This window comes from Aquarana catesbeiana, linkage group LG05 (assembly GCF_042186555.1).
Source record: "Aquarana catesbeiana isolate 2022-GZ linkage group LG05, ASM4218655v1, whole genome shotgun sequence".
NCBI classification, from domain to species: domain Eukaryota; kingdom Metazoa; phylum Chordata; class Amphibia; order Anura; family Ranidae; genus Aquarana; species Aquarana catesbeiana.
In genome coordinates this window covers 602,000,266-602,019,341 of record NC_133328.1, presented here as the reverse complement: position 1 = coordinate 602,019,341, position 19,076 = coordinate 602,000,266, and the positions used below count along the sequence as shown (strand labels likewise).

Here is a 19,076-nt window from a genome sequence, read left to right as displayed (position 1 = left end):
GGCGATGCCACCTACCATTCAGGATTGGGTCGCCGCAATTAATGCTGTACTACCCTATAAAAAAAAGAGTGTTATGCCACAGGGGATGCCCTGCAAAGTACGGAAAAATTTGGGATACCTGGTTAGGCGAGGCTTCCACCTGTGATGAGCTGGATGGGAGCTCCTCCTGATCAGAATAAAAGATAGTGTGGACACACTCTCCTCATGAGACAATAGTAAAATTTAAAGCGGCGAAAAATTAATGCCAACATATACGTATAGCTGTACCGATGTCAAAACATAATGTATATGTGGGGGTTTTTTCAATACTTTATCTGTATTGCTCTGTAATTACATATTTTTTGCATTACGAATACGGCTATCCTGTACCCATGCATAATTTTCAAATAAAGAACGTTGTTTGTAAAAAAAAAAAAAAATATATATATATATATATATATATATATATATATATATATATATATATATATATATAAAATTCAGTCATTGAACAGATGGTGTAAATGGAATGGAACAAGCTGTTCTACTATTGAGGTACTGCTGGTATTTTAACGCCTTGACAGTGAAACTGACTTTTTACTTTTGACATTTACTCAGCTCATGGAACTATATCAACTTTCAGCCACATTTAGCCCTATTTACTGTCATAGAGTTTTTCATTCTTACATGACAACAGATCCAATTAGAATTCAGTTTACTGAAGTCAGATCTGTATAAGATAAATTCTGATTGGGTGTTCTGGGTAACTGCACTTCAGGATTAAGAAACCACTATACTTGAATAAGGCCAATGGCGCCAAGGAGCCTAAAAACAGCTTATGCCAATGCCAAACTGCATCGGTAAAAACAAGACATAATTGAAGCTCACTGACAGCATTGGACAGGCAACTCACTTGTCAGTTACGAAATGCCACAACTCAACCAATTCAAACTCCAAAAATGACTACCTGAATTAGCACGCAATTAGTCTGTTGTCATGACAGGTGTACTTTGACCTCTTGCTGAAGGCATAACATATATATGCCATGGCATATATAGTGGAAATTAACACCCAACTGCTGCACATGTGCAATAATGCTGGCCTGAGGATGCAACAGCTCTCGGTCACAGCTCCTGAACGGGAGTCAGATGGAAGGGGCTCCCGATTATGTAACAGCTGTGAGAGCCAGTCACATGTTTGAGAAGCCGTGTCACCATCCAGGCATTAAAGCCCACTGGGAGGCTGCATTAAAGGGTTAAACACGGATCTGTAATGGTACAGACAACCCTTTTATGATAGTGGTAAAATGCAATGACTGATCTACATGGTCTTACGATGGCCACAAATTATGAAGCCATTTGGCAGGACGTTGTGCACATTTAAAGCAAAGCATGTTCCCATATTCCAGGTTGGTAATTCATTCTTGAACACTGCTCAAAGTGACATTCCTAAACACCAAGAGGAAATACATTTCTGTCATGGCCTCCTAAATCAAAATAGCCAAGAAACACGGGACCTCTATGAAGAGCTCTGTAATGCAGGAAAATAACCAAGCTTTTTTTCTTGAAGAATGATGACAAATCCAACTACACACAAGAAGTGAAGAATGTATTGGGATGGACAGACACAGAGAACAGCAATAAAACACGATGCAAAGCTCCATCCCTTCCTCACCTTACCAAAACGTGTTTTGCTCTTTTCTGTCTCTTCATTGGTGAGATTTTACATCACATTCTGTCCCAAATAAAGGGAAACCTCTTCAATTAAACAAAAGATAGCAACCCAGACAGTGGCTCCAACCATCCTCTATCCAACATAATGTATATTGCCTGGAGATGGACTTTAAGGCCCTGTGAAGAATTCCAGATATGGTCCAGCTTGGACAAATGTAACTATGCATGTACCATGCTTGTGGGTTCCCTCTAGAACTGGCATTCTCAACCAGGGTTCCATAGAACCCTAGGGTTCCTCCAGAGGTTCCTTCAGCTGTGACCTCCTATTTGCTGGTGCATGCATAATTCTGTGGGCCAATGCCACTTGGCAAAGCCAGCAGCTTGACACCAATTACTTTTTAATCATTTTCAGTCTGGCATTCTGACCATCACTGTAAGGGCTAGTTGCCACCAGAGTCGCACAGAAACATGATCCATGTTCTCAGTGCATTTGAGATCTACATTTGGGGTGTCCTTAACAATGTATTGGTACCCGCAACAGATCGCAAGGGCAGTGCTTTTTGAGCCTGGTGCAGGAAACATGTACATAATGTGCCTTTCCTACATCACGTTCTGATGTGAACTGACCCTAAGGTTTGCATTTTTCCAATTGATCACCAATGTAAGGGGCAGATGGAGAGGTGAGGTGGTGACGTCATGCTGTCCCCCTCACAAAAGTGTTGCAATCATTAGGTAAATGTAAAGCATTATTTGAAATGGCGCCTGGGCTGAGTGGGCAACATGCTGTGTTCACAAGGCAGCAGGGAGCCGCTCGACATGGGACCTGGAAGTTTGTGGAGATCATTGTAGTGGTGGTGCCTTCTTCAGTGATTTCCAGCTTCTCACCCACAAATATGGTAATAGTATAATTACATTGGTTCAAGCTGGACCAATGTAACTATGTAAAAAATATCTATACCATGAATTCTGTACACACATAACCTTATGTACACATATAGCCAGTACACAAATAGTCTTATGTGATGGACTTGTAAGAGAGCCCATTACTATAATATTAACTATTATTTATAAAGAGACAGACTTTATTGCACTAAAATAAAAAAATCACAGCTGTAAGACCAGCCAATCTATACATTACTATTCGGAGACAGTCAAAGGTGTTGGAGGATTTCAATTTAAACAGATGATCGCCTTTAAACTGCAAAAGTTTATCCGAACCCTCCATAGTTTCCTAATAAACTTTAGCTTGTATTTATGTTCCTTAATAAAAATAAATATAAAGTATTATTGAACGTAGTGGGCAGAACATCACATAGAAAGCTTGGTTATCAGAGTGAATGAACCCTTTGGGCTTATACACAGATGTCCAGCCACCCAAGATATATAGAAGTCCTTCACTCCGAAAAAGTAAACAGCCAACGATAATCCCAGCTCACATCTGCTTTTGATACAATTGAAAGCCTATTGATCATTAATGCGGCCAATGCCAGCAGCTGATTTTCATTGGTTTGTTTTGTGACCTTGAGTTCGTGGCAGGACTCTTGTTGGTTATTAAAAAGGGGTAAAGGGCAGCGGGGGTGGGAAAACCCAAAACCAACATGCGTGTGTGTGTGTGTCACTTAAAGACAAAGCTATACCAGTATAGCACATAGAAACCACGTGTCAGTGCACACACCGGTCACACATATCTGAGAGATCCACTGAAACCAAACACTAGAATATTACACAATGCATTCTTCCTAAGAATCACTAATTTGAGTTATACCTTTACTGGAAGCCTTCAAAAGCTAACAAAGTAAATCAGCCTCTTATTGATTTATTGGCTGGAGTGATACACTGTTGAAAGATACATTGCAGCTGATAAGGAACTAAACTGATAGCGTTGTTGACTTAAGTGATTAGCAATCAGAGATCAGAGAATCTAATAATCTTGCTCTTTGCAGAAAACTCTGATTTTATTCCTTAAAATTGGCTTGATCAACTCAACATTTACACTTGAAGAGACACAGGGCAAACTACAAAGAATGATCTGTTTGTTTTCCACCTTATCACCTTTCCACACTAATCAGCATTGACACCTTGCTTGTGATACTCCCAATGGCTGCCAGTGTTGTTAACACTTTGGGGAGGAAAGCTTCACACCATGCTTTAAAGTGTATAAGTGTATGTATAGCCAAAACTTTTTTTTAACTTTTGGATAAAATAGAGAAGGGTTAAACCGCCTGTTGGTTCTTTTTATTTTCCTTTTGCTGTCTTGTTGAGGATTTAACAGGAAGTTAATTGAAATCTTTAGAAAGGGAGAGGAAATCCCCAATTTCATCAAAATGACTGTCCCCAGTGGAAGATTTTCCTTCAACTCCTGTTCTGGTAATTAATCAAAATGTTTTGTTTTTCTCATCACTTTCAGTGATAAGGGTCACCAGAACGAATAGAGAGGTGGAAAAAAAAAAGTTTGCAAAAGTTGTGCCCCAAATATATCCAGTTAGCAAATGAAAGATACAGCACCTTGAAAAAGTATTCATACCCTTTGAAATGTTCCATATTTTGTCATGTTACAACCAAAAACGTAAATGTATTTTATTGGGACTTTATGGGATAGACTAACACAAAGTGGCACATAATTGTGAAGTGAAGGGAAAATGATAAATGGTTTTCAATTTTTTTTATAAATAAATATCTGAAAAGTGTGGCATGCATTTGTATTCACCCCCCTTTACTCTGATACCCCTAACCAAAATCTAGTGAAACCATTTGCCTTCAAAAGTCGCCTAATTAGTAAATAGAGTCCACCTGTGTGTAATTTAATCTCAGTATAAATACAGCTGTTCTGCGAAGCCCTGAGAGGTTTGTTAGACAAGGCCAAGGAACACACCAGACAGGTCAATGATAAAGTTGTGGAGACGTTTAAAGCAGGGTTAGGTTATAAAAAAATAGCCCAAGCTTTGAACATCTCATGGAGCACTGTTCAATCCATCATCCGAAAATGGAAAGAGTATGGCACAACTGCAAATCTACCAAGACATAGCCGTCCACCTGAACTGACAGGCCAGGCAAGGAGAGCATTCATCAGAGAAGCAGCCAAGAGGCCCATGGTAACTCTGGAGGATCTGCAGAGATCCGCAGCTCAGGTGGGAGAATCTGTCCACAGGACTACTATTAGTCGTGCACTCCACAAATCTGGTTTTTATGAAAGAGGGCAAGAAGAAAGCCATTTTTGAAAGAAAGACATAAGAAGTCCCGTTTGCAGTTTGCAAGAAGCCATGTGGGGGCCATAGTAAACACGTGGAAGAAGGTGCTCTGGTCAGATGAGACCAAAATTGAACTTTTTTCCTAAAAGCAAAATGCAATGTGTGGCATAAAGCCAACACTGCACATTACCCTGAACATCCCCACCGGGAAGCATGGTGGTGGCAGCATCATGTTGTGGGGATGTTTTTCTTCAGCAGGGACAGGGAAGCTGGTCAGAGTTGGGAAGATGGATGGACCCAAATACAGGGCAATCTTAGAAGAAAATCTGTTAGAATCTACAGAAAACTTGAGTGGGCAGGAGGTTCACCTTCCAGTAGGACAACGACACTAAACATACAGCCAGAGCTACAATGGAATGGTTCAGATCAATTCATGTGTTAGAACGGCCCAGACAAAGTTCAGACCTAAATACAATTGAGTATCTGTGGCAAGACTTGAAAATTGCTGTTTACAGATGCACTCCATCCAATCTGACAAAGCTTGAGCTATTTTGCAAAGAAAAATGGGCAAAAATTTCACTCTATAGATATGCAAAGTATGGTAGAGACATTTCCAAAAAGACTTGCAGCTGTAATTACAGTGAAAGGCAGTTCTACAAAGTATTGACTCAGGGGGACTGAATACAAATGCACGCCACACTTTTCAGATATTTATTTGTAAAAAAAAAATTGAAAACCATTTATCATTTTCCTTCCACTTCACAATTATGTCCCACTTTGTGTTGGTCTATCACATAAAATCCCAATAAAATATATTTACGTTTTTGGTTATAACATGACAAAATGTGGAAAATGTCAAGGGGTATGAATACTTTTGTAGGCACTGTATCACCCTATATTTGTACTTTTCTACTCACAGCTCTTGAGGCACAGTAAAGATGTATTCACACAGAGGGCAAAGGGCTGTAGTAAGAAACAGCCGTTGCTATTTGTCTTTTATTTTTACCTTGCTTCCAAATGGGGCAATTCAGGCAGTTTAACTGGATGCCAGCAAAAAATGGCCATTAAAGTCAATGGGACCACACCGAAACTGCTACCCTAATGTGGCTACGACGGGTGCAGCACAGTATTTCAATGTGAAATCCCCATTTTGATTGAAAACCAGGCAGCAGTATCTCCGCCTGTCTACCTGTACACTGTCTCTAAACCAATAAATCTGTAGTGGATTGCTTTTCAGAACCTAACACCTATGTGAAAGAAACCTATGAGTGTCTATATACTACATTTATCCAGGTTATGGTATGGTTAGTAATAGTTAGTCACATTCAACTGGACTTGTTCTGTAATGTTGAAGCTTCTCCAAGCCACTTTTAAAAAGCGACTTGGAGAAATTAGAACTTAGAACAAATTAGAACAAGTCCAATTGGATATGACTAACTACTACTAGCTATATTCTGCATGCATACCCAGTTTAAACATTGCATGCACACACTGCATACAGACGGACCTGAGCTTTCCGATCAGGTCTGTCTGTCAATTTTTCAGACCTGATCAGACCTTGCAGCCTCCCCTATGGAGCGGTGGAGGTTAGCGGACACATGTCCACTGACATCTGCGACTAGCCAATCTGATCCTGCCCGCAAAATCCAGATGGATGGTGGTCCAATATTCTATCTGTATGCGGGTCGGATATAAACGGACTGGCGGTCCACTTCCACCTGATTTCCCCATAGGAGGAGAGCGGGACTGTGTCCATGTCTGCTCTGCACAGTAAGTGGAGACGGACCTGTCATCCGCCTGCTCAGTGGGGATCAGCGGAGCGATCCCCCGCTGAGCAAGCAGATCCCACAAAACTGAGGTGCCCGTGTGAAAGGGACCTAAGGTTTTTGATTATAGAGGAGGGAGGGGAAATGCTGGATGTGCCTGCTGTCTTGATAGAGATTGGCCAAGAAAATCCAATCAGCTAGTCCAGCGCTGTCAACTCGTCCTGGAACAGAAGTGATGGGAATTCCAAACTTTTAGAGTGGTCTCCAGAACACTAGGTAAGGAGAAGTCTTCCAGTGAAAACATTTGTTAAGGTGACTACTGCCTAAGACAGGGATTTCTTCCCAATTCCCATTGTGTGTCTTGGGCAGGAAGTGAAGACACAGACAGGAAAAAAACAAACAATTTTGATGGGTTTTAACTACTCCTTATTAAATCTAAAACGAAAAGAGTTTTGGCTATAGATATCATTTAACAGGAGTATGTGCTGAAGAAGGTCATCTTACCAGCAGTAAACTTGACGAGTTCAATTTTTTTTTAATATTGCCACACTGGTGAGATCTTCTGTCCTGGTGACCCCATAGAAAATCTACCCAACAGAGACCCAATCAACATTAAACAGGACAGAGTATCTTAAAGTGGACCTTCACCCTCCTGTGACACTCTCCTCCACCCTATCCTGCAAACCCCCCCCCCCCATGCAGCACCAATATTGGGTTACTTTTTTTTTGTGTTTACTTACTTTTTCTTTGGCCTGCAAGGCTCGGCCTGCCCCATCCCCCAATCTCCGAAACTCGCCTAGGTATGATGCGGTGCCCCTGGTGCCTCCTAGGATACACGATGTGCAGTCCCATTCAGTAAGGAGGAGGAGGGTGGGCCTAGCTGTCACAGGCAACATGGCGGCTCCAGACCTCTGCAGCAGCTGCAGAGAGGAGGATCCTGGCAGCTCAATGCTGGATCCGCTAGCTAGGTGAGTATCCTTACTGCGCAGAGCACAGTAAAAGGTAAGCAGGGAAAATAAAAAGGGGGAGGGGAAAGGCCAAAGTTCCTCTATAAAGCCCTGTACACTGGCATAATGTCGGGAAACAATTGCCGTTTCAAAAAAAGAATGGCTGACGTTCTGCCTGTGTGAATGTTGGTCTATTAGACATGCATGCTGGAAAACCAGCAGCTGACCGACTCCTAATCAGTGCTGTCAGCCAATGGCAGAGAGCACTAATCGGAGTGTACTGGCGGGGGGCCGCCCCCCCATTAGAGCACAACAGCTCAGTGAGGGAGATCGCTGGACTAACCTCGCATGGTTATTACAGCGGCTCCAACCGGAGCTTTCAGGTTTTTTTTTGTGCAACCTGCTGGGTTGCACAAGGAAAAACTGTAGTATGTACCAGTCTTATGCAGTCATAAGATTAGTCATTTTTTTCATTCAACTAGTATGTTGAAGAAGCAAAATGACTTAAAAAATAAATAAATAAATAGTAAATGATATAAAAGGTTGGCGCTAACTCAGATATGCAAATCATTTAGTGCATAATGAAAATCCATACAAAGCAATGGTAATAATTAAAAATAAAAAATAGAATAAAAATATAAAACTCCACAATACAAAAGAGGGAGTCCAAACACCAAGAAAAAAAAAAAAAAAAGATCTGTATAGTGACAGATTCTCTTACATATCCATGCTCCACCACACTCATGTAGGAGAAATCCAAACTTACCAGACAACTAAATAATAGGAGATTCCCTGTATTCATATCCTTACAGGGAATCTCCTATTTAGTTGTCTGGTGAGTTTGGATTTCTCCTACACGAGTGTGGTGGAGCACGGATTAAAAAAAATTTTGGCTGGAATTTTTACTTTAAAAATTATATAGAACAATAGATAGTGTTCAACGCACAAAGCAAAAAAATTGTACGAACAATTCTAAATCTTGAATTTTCATAGATAAATTTACACCATTTCCATCATTCTCAGACTGTCTTCCAGTTTCTTGCCAATACACAAAGCAATACACAAAGCAATCCCAAATCACACTTGCATTTTGTGTTTTAACTTGTGAAAAAGTATGTTAGTCTGTATTGTAATTTTAATGTGTTCGTTGCATTTCACTTTGTTCCTCAACCCAAACGAATAAATACATTTCAATCAAATGCCACGTATTTCTATATTTACAGCTGAATCAAATTTGTTATATTTCTTGTTAGAACAAGTTGCTACCTCTTAAATTTTAAAATAATAATATAAAGCTCCTTGAAAAAAGCACTGATGGTGTCGGTCTATAGGGTGATATGTCATTTTACAAGCACATGAAAAAAGCTAGAGAACAAAAATCTTGCTTCTTGCTATGTGGTACAGGGCTTGGCTTGTGCATACAATATCATACACTTTGAAGCATTGTCAACTTGATGGATGAGAAAAAGTGATTTTGTCAAAATTGAGTTTGCCAGAAAACTACTTTGTCACCAGATAAATGTCGCCAAACTGAATAAATCCCAATTTTACTCACAATTTAGAATTTATTTTTTTTTTTTACCTTTTTTTCTACTGTTTGTTTTTTTAATGATGTGGGGAAAAAAACTAAAATAATGGAGGCTAATGATGGGCTGTTTTTGACACAAGAACAGATTCAGGAAAGGAGTTTCCACAAAAGAGTCATTTAAAGCTCATTGCACCCCTAAAAAAACACCAAAAATACCCCAAAACAAAAATGTTAAATATTACAGTGTACCACACCTTAAATGGGGCGACTGCCTTTTTTTCCTGCTTTTAGGGTTAGTTTTCTGTTTTTCAGGCTTACTACATTTTCTGAAAATACAGAAACATAATGGTTGACCTGGCTAGTAATGAAGTATCCTTTAATCACTTGCCTACAGGGCACTTTTTCCCCCTTTCTGCCCAGGCCAATTTTCAGCTTTCAGCGCTGTCACACTTTGAATGACAATTGCGCGATCATGTAACACTGTACCCATATGAAATTTTTATCAGTTTTCCCACACAAATAGAGCTTTCTTTTGGTGGTACTTATTCACCACTGGGGTTTTTATTTTTTGCTAAACAAAAGAAAAAAAAGACTGAAATATTTGGAAAATATTTTTTTTATAGTTTGTTATAAAATTTTGCAAACAGGTAATTTTTCTCCTTCACTGATATGCACTGATGAGGCAGCACTAATGGGTGACACTGATGATGAGGCACTGATTGGCAGCACTGATAATCAGGAAAGGACACTAAAAATCAGTGCCCTGATTATCGGTGTAAATGTCCCTTTAACACAAGCTGGTTATCGGCTCTCCTCTTCTCACGCTGTCAGCGGGAGGAAAGGAATGCCGATAACCGGCTTGTGTTTATATCCTTGATCAGCTGTCATTGAACACAGCTGATCACATGGTAAAGGGCTGCTGTGATTGGCCCTTTACCCTGATCTGTGATCAGCTGTGTCCTAAGAACGCAGCGATCACAGAGCGCACTTCCCGCATGCCCCGCAGTGCGGTCACAGGACGACGTCCATGCACAGAGTTCCAGCAAATTAAGCCTGTGCTGTAGCCATCATTCAACTACAGTGCAGGCAAGAACTGGTTAAACTTATGCCCCGTACACACAGTCGGATTTTCCGACAGAAAATGTTCGATGGGAGCTTGTTGTCGGAAAACCGTGTGTAGGCTCCATCGGACATTTTCCATCAGAATTTCCGTCACACAAAATTTGAGATCTGGATCTCACATTTTCCGACAACAAAATCTGTTGTCGTAAATTCCGATCGCGTGTACACAATTCCAATGCACAAAGTTCTACGCATGCTCGGAATCAAGCAGAAGAGCCGCACTGGCTATTGAACTTCATTTTTCTCGGCTCTTCGTACGTCACCGCATTCTTGGCGATCGGAATTTCCGACAAGATTTGTGTGACCGTGTGTATGCAAGACAAGTTTGAGCCAACATCCGTCGGAAAATCGGAAAAAAATCCATGGATTTTGTTGTCGTAATGTCCGATCGTGTGTACAGGGCATTAGTGTGTACTAAACTGAAATCTCAAACAATGTTATACATTCTCACAGCTATCTTCTGTGAACTACAAAATACCCCCCCTTTCATAACGGAGAGGAGGAGAGGTGTTTGTAGTACATATCAGGAGAGCTGTCTAGGGTGACAACAAGATAAATACAGTACAATGAGTGAGAGTTGTCACTTTAGGACACAAAGTGTGTTATGGTGGGACCACCAGTTGAAAATTAAGGAAAAAAGTCTGGAGCCTAATGCAGCCAACTCACCCAATGATTAATAAACTACAATAAATTATTTAATTTAAATAAAAGTTATTATATTTTTGCTTTTGGGTTCAGAAAGGCTTTAAGGCATGTTGCCAAACCTCTAAACCAGTAGCGGCCCATCCATAAGGGGTCATCGCACAAACACCGCCCCCCATCCATGTGTCATGCCCCTAATCTGCATGCAGGGCACCCAGCTGTGTTCATTCGCTAGGGTCACACTAATTCAACTCCTGGCCAATCAGGAAGCAAAACTCAAACCCGTTTCCCGATTAGCCAAAAGGAGAAGCTACGCTGGGCGCTGGGAGGAGGAGGGAGGAGACGCAGGCGAAGCTGGTTTCCCGGAGGGAAGCCCGGGGTAAGAGTTTTGCGACCCACAGGGGGTTAGGCGGGTTTGCCTGGCTGTACACTGTTTTCTGCCCCCCCCCAAAAAAAATGCCACCGGCCTCCACTGCTCTAAACGTTCATTAAAGTTTCAGGGAAATTAAAAATTGTGCTTGCTTTTCTTTAAAAATAAATAAAATTTTTGTTTCTGGGTTCTGATAGGATTTAATGCAGTTTGCCAAATTTCCTATGACATTTCAATAGAGTTAGAAATCTAAAATTTTGCTCATCTCTAATAAGGAGAAAGCAACTTTATTGCTCTTGCTTGCCCTTTTTTTTAAAACTAACTGGAAAACCCAGGAGCAAAACAGGTCTAAAATATACAGCTTTAGGTCCCATTCACACCGGAGCATTTTGGATCTCCCAACCGCTCAGGGGGAAAAAAAAACTCAATTATTCTCTATGGTGGTGGTTCACATCTCCACTCCAAAATGCCTGAGCCTGGGTTCACACTAGTGCATGTGGAACACTGCATGCAATTCGCACAGGAATGTACGCGCGGTGCGATCTGAGCCATACATTTTGTATCTCTCAAATCGCATTGCATCCGCACCAAAATGGCGCAGGACCCTTTTTTTTTCCACACCTGTATTGCATTCTGGCCAATAGCACTGTTTTTTGTGATCTGTTTCGGGGTGTCAGTAATCTAACATTGACACAGCAGATCTCATGGACGCCGTGCGATTGCTATGTAGTGCGATGCGGGGAAAAGCAGCGAATCTGGTTTGTTTCCTGCATCACATCAGTGTGAACCAGGGCAGAAGTTCGAAAAAGTTTTGGAGTTTGATTAGACAGATTGGTGCATTTGTGAAGCAGCTGAAAGCAGAAACACATAGCCATACCTCCCAACATTTTGAAATGGGAATGAGGGACACCTACTAGCAAATGTATGTAGGCATAGGACACGCCCCCTGTCACACCCCCTTAAAGGAGAATTAGCCCCCCCCAAAAAAAAAAAAAAAAAACAATAAATCCACAAGGGCTTTTTTTTACCACTACTATTTCTTCATATTGGCGTTTAAAATTTACAAATGCAGCAATTTATAATTTAGATGAAAGGTTTAGCGCTTGGAAACACTTTTTGAAAGATAAAAAGTGCATTTTATATACAGCTATATAGACCAAAATGAGGGACAAATGAGGAGGAAAGAGGGACATTGCTCAAATCAGGGACAGTCCCTCGAAATCAGGGACAGTTGGGAGCTATGCATAGCAACGAATGATGTAACAGATGATAGTTTTCTCTATTGGCTAAAGCAAAAATGCAAAAAACTCCAAAATGCTTGGAAAACACTGTACAGAAACGCTAGCAAATGCAAAACAAAATGCCCAAAAACATGAAGCTCAGGTAGAAATGCAGCCTTACAATCAGAAATAGATTCCACAAGGTTGAATTTACTCTCACTTTCCCATTACATGGCAGTTTGCTAATACTAGGAAGTGTCCACAGCATTATAAGTAAGAGGGGAAATATATACTAAATTACAGTAGATTAGGGTGGACTCATTAGAGGAACCACAGCAGGGCAAGATTAATAAACTTGCCCCAATATGCTAATTCATTGCTATCACTACTCTGCTGACACTTGTCACAGCAACTTTTCTTTCAACAAATACATTAAAAAAAAAAAAAGAAGCCTACCGTACCACATTACTCCAGGTAGCCATTCCTTAAAGTGCTATTCCTGATTTTTCACAGAGTGGAAGAGAGAGGAAAGGTCTTTTCGGAGAGGTGGTGAACTGAAGACTAGCTGATAATAGATTAGTGCTGATTGTTTGCCCTGGAGATCTGTGCAATGCTGATGAAGTAAGGGTGTCAGCTGTCCTTGAAGACAATGGTCCTATTGGTTGATGTTCTACAATCAACACTTGCTAACATTTACTTTCACATGTGGTTTTCAGAGAGCCAGTAGGTTTAGCAGGTTATATAACCGGTAAATTATTGTTTTAAGGTCCAGTTAATATTTATTAATAATAAAAAAATATATAGAATTTGTTTAATTTACCATTGTCTTTTTTTGTAGTTGATAAGAATACAAAAATTACAAAGTCTAACTTCCTTGAGGAATGAATTTTAACACTTACAACGTGACACCAAAGGTCTCATTCCAATTCTTCCACTTTTGATCAGACATGTAAGGAAGATCCTCACACAAAAGGTCTAATCTCCTTGCTTTATTCTCCTATTAACAAAAGTAAAAATGCTTAAAGTGGAAGTTTAGACAAAAATTAACTTAAGCCTAGTACACATGGCTGAATGTCAGTTGGCATCAGCCGGTTCAATAGAAATCAGCCAACATTTGTCCGTGTGTACGGCAGCCGGTCCACCAGAAGCCAGTTGAAGGGTCATGACCAAAAACGGTCTTCTGTCCAGCTCTAGGGTTGCCACCTCATCCCTTTAAAACCGAACACATAATAACTTTACAGGTTCTGAGGCTAATTTAATGCAGATAAGGCACCAAGTGAGTTTAATTACCACCTTAATCAGCCACAGAACCTGTGTAATTAATATGTGTTCTGTTTTAAAGGGATAAGGTGGCAACCCTAGCAGGCTCCCGCCAATGGCTGAGAGCACTGACCGGAGTGTTCTGGTGGTGGTGGGGCCTTCCCCCTGTCAGAACACAATAGAACAGCAGTGGCGATTGCTGTACGGACATCAGATTGTTAGTACAGCGACTCCGACCTGAGTGTTTTTTTATTTCATTCAACCCGCTGGGTCCGATTTGCTCATTGTGTGTACTAGGCTTAAAGTGGACGTTTAGGCAAAAAAGTGACTTTACTCCTACTCTATGCCACATTCTAAGACTAATCTATCTAGCCCTGTAAAGCAAACGTTGCTATACATAAACTTTTCTGCAGCCGATCCAGTCTCCAGCGGTGGATGTTGTGTGCAGGAGAGAACCAACAACGGCTAGGATATGGCTGGGAAGTGACGTCACCCATAGACTTACTATGGGGCTTGCGTTGTTGGATGGCTCTCCTGCACACGCCTACACAGTAAAGCCGCCGATGAGTACAGGGAATATAGCCCTGTACCTGCTTTACAAGGCTAGATTAGTCTTATGCCCCGTACACACGATTGGACATTCCGACAACAAAATCCATGGATTTTTTTCCTACGGATGTTGGCTCAAACTTGTCTTGCATACACACGGTCACACAAATCTTGTCGGAAATTCCAAACGTCAAGAACGCGGTGACGTACAACACGTACGACGAGCCGAGAAAAAATGAAGTTCAATAGCTAGTGCGGCTCTTCTGCTTGATTCCGAACATGCGTGAAACTTTGTGCGTCGGAATTGTGTACACACGATCGGAATTTACGACAACGGATTTTGTTGTCGGAAAATTTGAGATCCAGATCTTAAATTTTGTGTGACGGAAATTCCGATGGAAAATGTCCGATGAAGCCTACACACAGTCGGAATTTCCGATAACAAGCTCCCATCGAACGTTTCCCATCGGAAAATCCGACCATGTGTACGGGGCATTAGAATGTGGAATAGAGTAGGATTAGAGGTAGTTTTAGTACGCAATATGAGAAAAATACCGCTTTTGGAGTAGTCGTGCTATAATCCGATCATTGGTACTCAGCTTTCGAGAGCCGGTCAGGACAGTTCTCCGAAGGGACAAGCACAAAAATTTTTCTCATACGTTAACAGAACAAATGATTTTTGTTTAATCAGTACAGTATTCGTCCGTAAAAAGTTGAGTGAACAAGGCCGCACATGCTCAGAATCGAAAGAATGCATTACAATACAATACATTGCAGGAATTGTTTTTTGTTTTCTGTCTTACAAGACTTTTCATAAGTCTAGCAACTTATTCTTTTTTGATATGAAACTAGCATGCAAAAAAAAAAAGACCATCATTCATCCGATATTCTCATTGTGTATGAGGCTTTACGGCCTTGGAGAGGGAACTAGAATCCTCCGGTATGGAGAAGCAGAGGGTGGAGGCTTGGAAGGTTCTAGCCTGTAGCCCATTTAAGACTGAATGCCAGATATGGCTATGATTGCATAGTTACAATGGTCCAGCTCAGACCAATGTAAGCATGTATATGCCATGCCTGGCCAACCCCTGTAGAAGCTGGAAATGACTGCAGTAGACACCACTACTCCAGCAATCTCCACTAGCTTCCAGGTCCCGTGCCGAGCAGCTGGCCTGCTGCATGGGTGCCATTCAGGGAGTACTTTGCATTTTTGCAATGAATGCAACATGTTCTATGATTGGACAAGGTAGAGATTGTGACATCACTGCTCCACCTCGTCCAATCAGAGAATGCTTTGCATTCTTTGACATAATGCAAAGTGTTCCCTGAATGATGCCCTTACTGAGCAAGTGATCTTTTGGGGTTTATTTACTAAAGCTGGAGAGTGCAAAATCAGGCTCACTTCTGCATAGAAACCAATCAGCCTCCAAGTTTTATTGCTAAAGCTTAATTGAACAACCTGAGATTAGAAACTGATTGGTTTTCTGCAGAAGTGAGACTGATTTTACACTCTCCAGCTTTAATAAATAAACCCCTTTGTGTCACATTTGTTAATTTTTACATTAGCCCCTTTTTTTTAGTTTGCTAAATGACTAATAGTGGGCCTGCTGATTTTACTACATTTGCTTTATGTTAACGATTACAGTGGTTCTAAAGGCTGAAGTTTTTTTTTTTCTACCTTCATGCATTTTATAAAGGTAAAAAAACGTCCGTATCCAGCTTCTTACACTTACCCGAGCCCCATCGTTATCCAGCGATGTGCACTAGAGCAGCGGTTCTCTCTGTTCGTCCCTCATCACAGGGCAGATCCACAGCAGCAGAAGCCATTGGCTCCTGATTCTGTCAATCAAACTATGTGATGAGGGGGTGGGGCCGTGCCCCGCTGTCTGTGTCTATGAACACAGGCAGTGGGGATCGAGAAAGAGCCCGCACGAGTATAGCATAGGAAGTGGTTTTCTATGGGGGCACTGGGTGAAGAGGAAGAGCCAGAAGGGCCAGCGGGGGACCAAAGAAGGAGGAGGAAGATCAGGGCTGCTCTGTGCAAAACCATTGCACAGAGCAGGTAAAGGTAAACCTAGCATGTTTTATTTTTGTGCAAATTTTTTTTTTAAACATTTTAATGCTTCTAATGCCGTGTACACACGGGCGGACTTTTCGACCGGACTGGTCCGATGGGACTAATCCATTGGACAATCCGACCATGTGTGGGCTTCATCGGACCTGCAGTGGACTTTTTCAGTCGAAAATCAGACGGACTTTAGATTTGGAACATGTTTCAAATCTTTCCGACGGACTCGAGTCTGGTCGAAAAATCCGCTCGTCTGTATGCTAGTCCGACGGACGAAAACCGACGCTAGGGCAGCTACTGGCTACTGGTTATCAACTTCCTTATTTTAGTCCGGTCGTACATCATCACGTACAAATCCGTCGGACTTTGGTGTGATTGTGTGTAGGTTGGTTCGAAAGTCCGTCGGAAGTCCGTCGGAAAGACCGTCAGACCTCCGATGCCGAAAAGTATACAGAATATAAAATATTTGATTTTCCCCCATAGTTTAAAGTAGATAACTGTCACTTAGACTACATCATTCACTACATACAGTTAGCTGTCACTTGTTCTAGACGCCAGAGCAGACCATTTGCATTTGACACTGACACTACCAGGCAAACTATAAAGCCATTGTCAAGCTACACACGCCATTTGTTCTCCCTGAATAATGGCTATTTAAATAGTAATTATTGTCCCAGGAAGCCAGTTGTTGAAATGCAAATATCTCTAATGACTTCTATAATGGAATCCGTCTACTGGGATGCATCCTCACAAAAGAAGCCAAAACAGTACCACAAAAGCGGTGATTGGCAGCCAGGATTTTGACCACAAATCCTTTTGACCTGCGGTGGTGTCCTCAGGTGCTCACACACTTGTTTTATTACTCTCCTGGTAAAGGTGAGAATAACTGTAATAGACTAGATCATAAACCATTAGCATGTACATAGATATTATAAAAAGTGTTCAGTGTGAGCATTTCAATTCATTTAATTTCAGGGTTTAAAAAAATGTTTTGTAAAAAATGTAAAAGCATGAATATGCAAACATTTATTTATAAAATTTGTGTGAAAAATGTAATATATTGTAACTTTATTCATTCAATCACTGGATGTGTTGTTGTATTCGTTTTCTTTTTTCAAGCTTCTATTTCTTTATTATCATGTGGTGATTGGCCAGAAATACTGTCACGTACCTGGTCGGAGGCCAAAGTCATGAGAGGGCTTCCCTTGCTGCTGAGTGCAGAGCACCCATGAGAGTGGTAACAGGGGGTGCTGCGCCCAAAGAAGCACGGGTTGTCAGCTGTATTGTTGCCAAATGGTTGGCTGTACTGAGGCACCTTCTGCAGACAGAGCTGGGACGAATGACAGCAGGGCTAGGTGCGGCGGCACGGTTCTGGGCAGGTTAAATTAGGTATTCAGCTCTGGGGGGAACAGAATAAATCAAGGTATCAGGAGACAATGTTGGGGATTGCAGAAGATATGGCAGGCAGCCATGTACTCACAGGTTCCCAGGAGGAGTGGAGTCTCATCAGTCCACTCGATCTGCAACCCCCCATTCCAACCAGGCAATCACAGCTCACAAGTGGGTCACTGCGCCATGGCTTCCTTGGCTTCTCCTTCCGGGAAACCCCCATCTGCTTCCTGTCCTGATTGGCTGGGAGGAGAAGCCGGAAGAGAATAGCGAATATTGATTCGTTAGTGTCACAAGTGGGTGGGTTCGGGGTGCAGTGCTCTGCTCCCTGAGCCCAACCTTTTTCAAGCCAATTAGAGCCTCAGACTATAATAATGTGGCTTGAAAAAAAAAACCTCATAGAAACCTATGCATGCAAACTAGGGGGACAGCACCTTATGGACCGGCCACTCCTGGCCAGGTGACTCTCTGGATGTGCAGATGGGTCAGAGCAGCTGGGCTGAGCAGGAAACATAGTCGAGAATCAGAGCCAGGGTCAGTCCTGGTAAGCAGGCAGGAATATAAGCAAGAGCGTAGTCAGGAGCAGGCCTGGGTCATACACAGAAAGCAAGCAAGAGCAGAGTCCGTGGAAGCAAGCCAAGGTCAGAGCCAGAAGCAAGCCGGGTCAGTAATGGGAAATCCAAGAGAACAGAATGCACAGGATCAGGGGTTACAGAAAGCTGACAATCAACCAGCAACTTCTGAGCATACTGCTGTCCTTACAAAGGCCATTGGGCGCCAGAAACTATTGCGTACAGCATGCACACAGAAACTGCTCCAAAACATCTGCCCACATTTCTGCGCAGACGACCGCTGCCATGTTGGAAATTGGCAAATATGCCAGGTCTTTGTGCATTTCTTTTCTGGTTAGCCCCCTGAAAAACACACATTCTATCTTACGGTGGCTACATTCATTCCTTCACTGTATCTAGGAGTAATGTAGCCACCCTTGGACATCAGCATTGTCAATCAGTGGTGAGGGTAGTATTAGATCAGGCATGCTCAACCCGTGGCCCACAGGCTAAACGAGGCCCATAACCTCAAACCTATGACAACCCGCACAGCCTCCTTTGGGTGCACCGCTCTACTGAATGATTACCGGCCCTCCATAATCCCAACGGCTGTCATACACAAGCCGCTATTGCAGCCGGCTCCTCGCTCTTCTCTTTCTTTTCTAACACACAAACACAGGGAGAGGAGCCTTTAGCCGAGTGGATTACATCTAGTGGCACCCATGCAGGGGTTCCGAAGGTGAATTCTCACAGTTGTGTGATCAGCTTGGTTTCATTCCGGAACCATGTGAGTGCATTGTGTCATTATTTTCCATAAAGAAAACTGA

General features: G+C 41.9%; 1 protein-coding gene across 1 annotated transcript in view; it reads right to left on the bottom strand.

The window, feature by feature from the left end:
* The window catches only part of ENPP2 (ectonucleotide pyrophosphatase/phosphodiesterase 2), a 226,400-nt gene extending 213,352 nt beyond the window's left edge, over positions 1-13,048 (bottom strand). Inside the window, exon 1 of the mRNA XM_073632184.1 lies at positions 12,897-13,048. Coding sequence (XP_073488285.1) covers positions 12,897-12,917 — 21 coding nt within the window. The 5' untranslated portion in view covers positions 12,918-13,048. The remainder of the gene's footprint in view (positions 1-12,896) is intronic.
* Between the last annotated feature and the right edge of the window lie 6,028 nt (positions 13,049-19,076).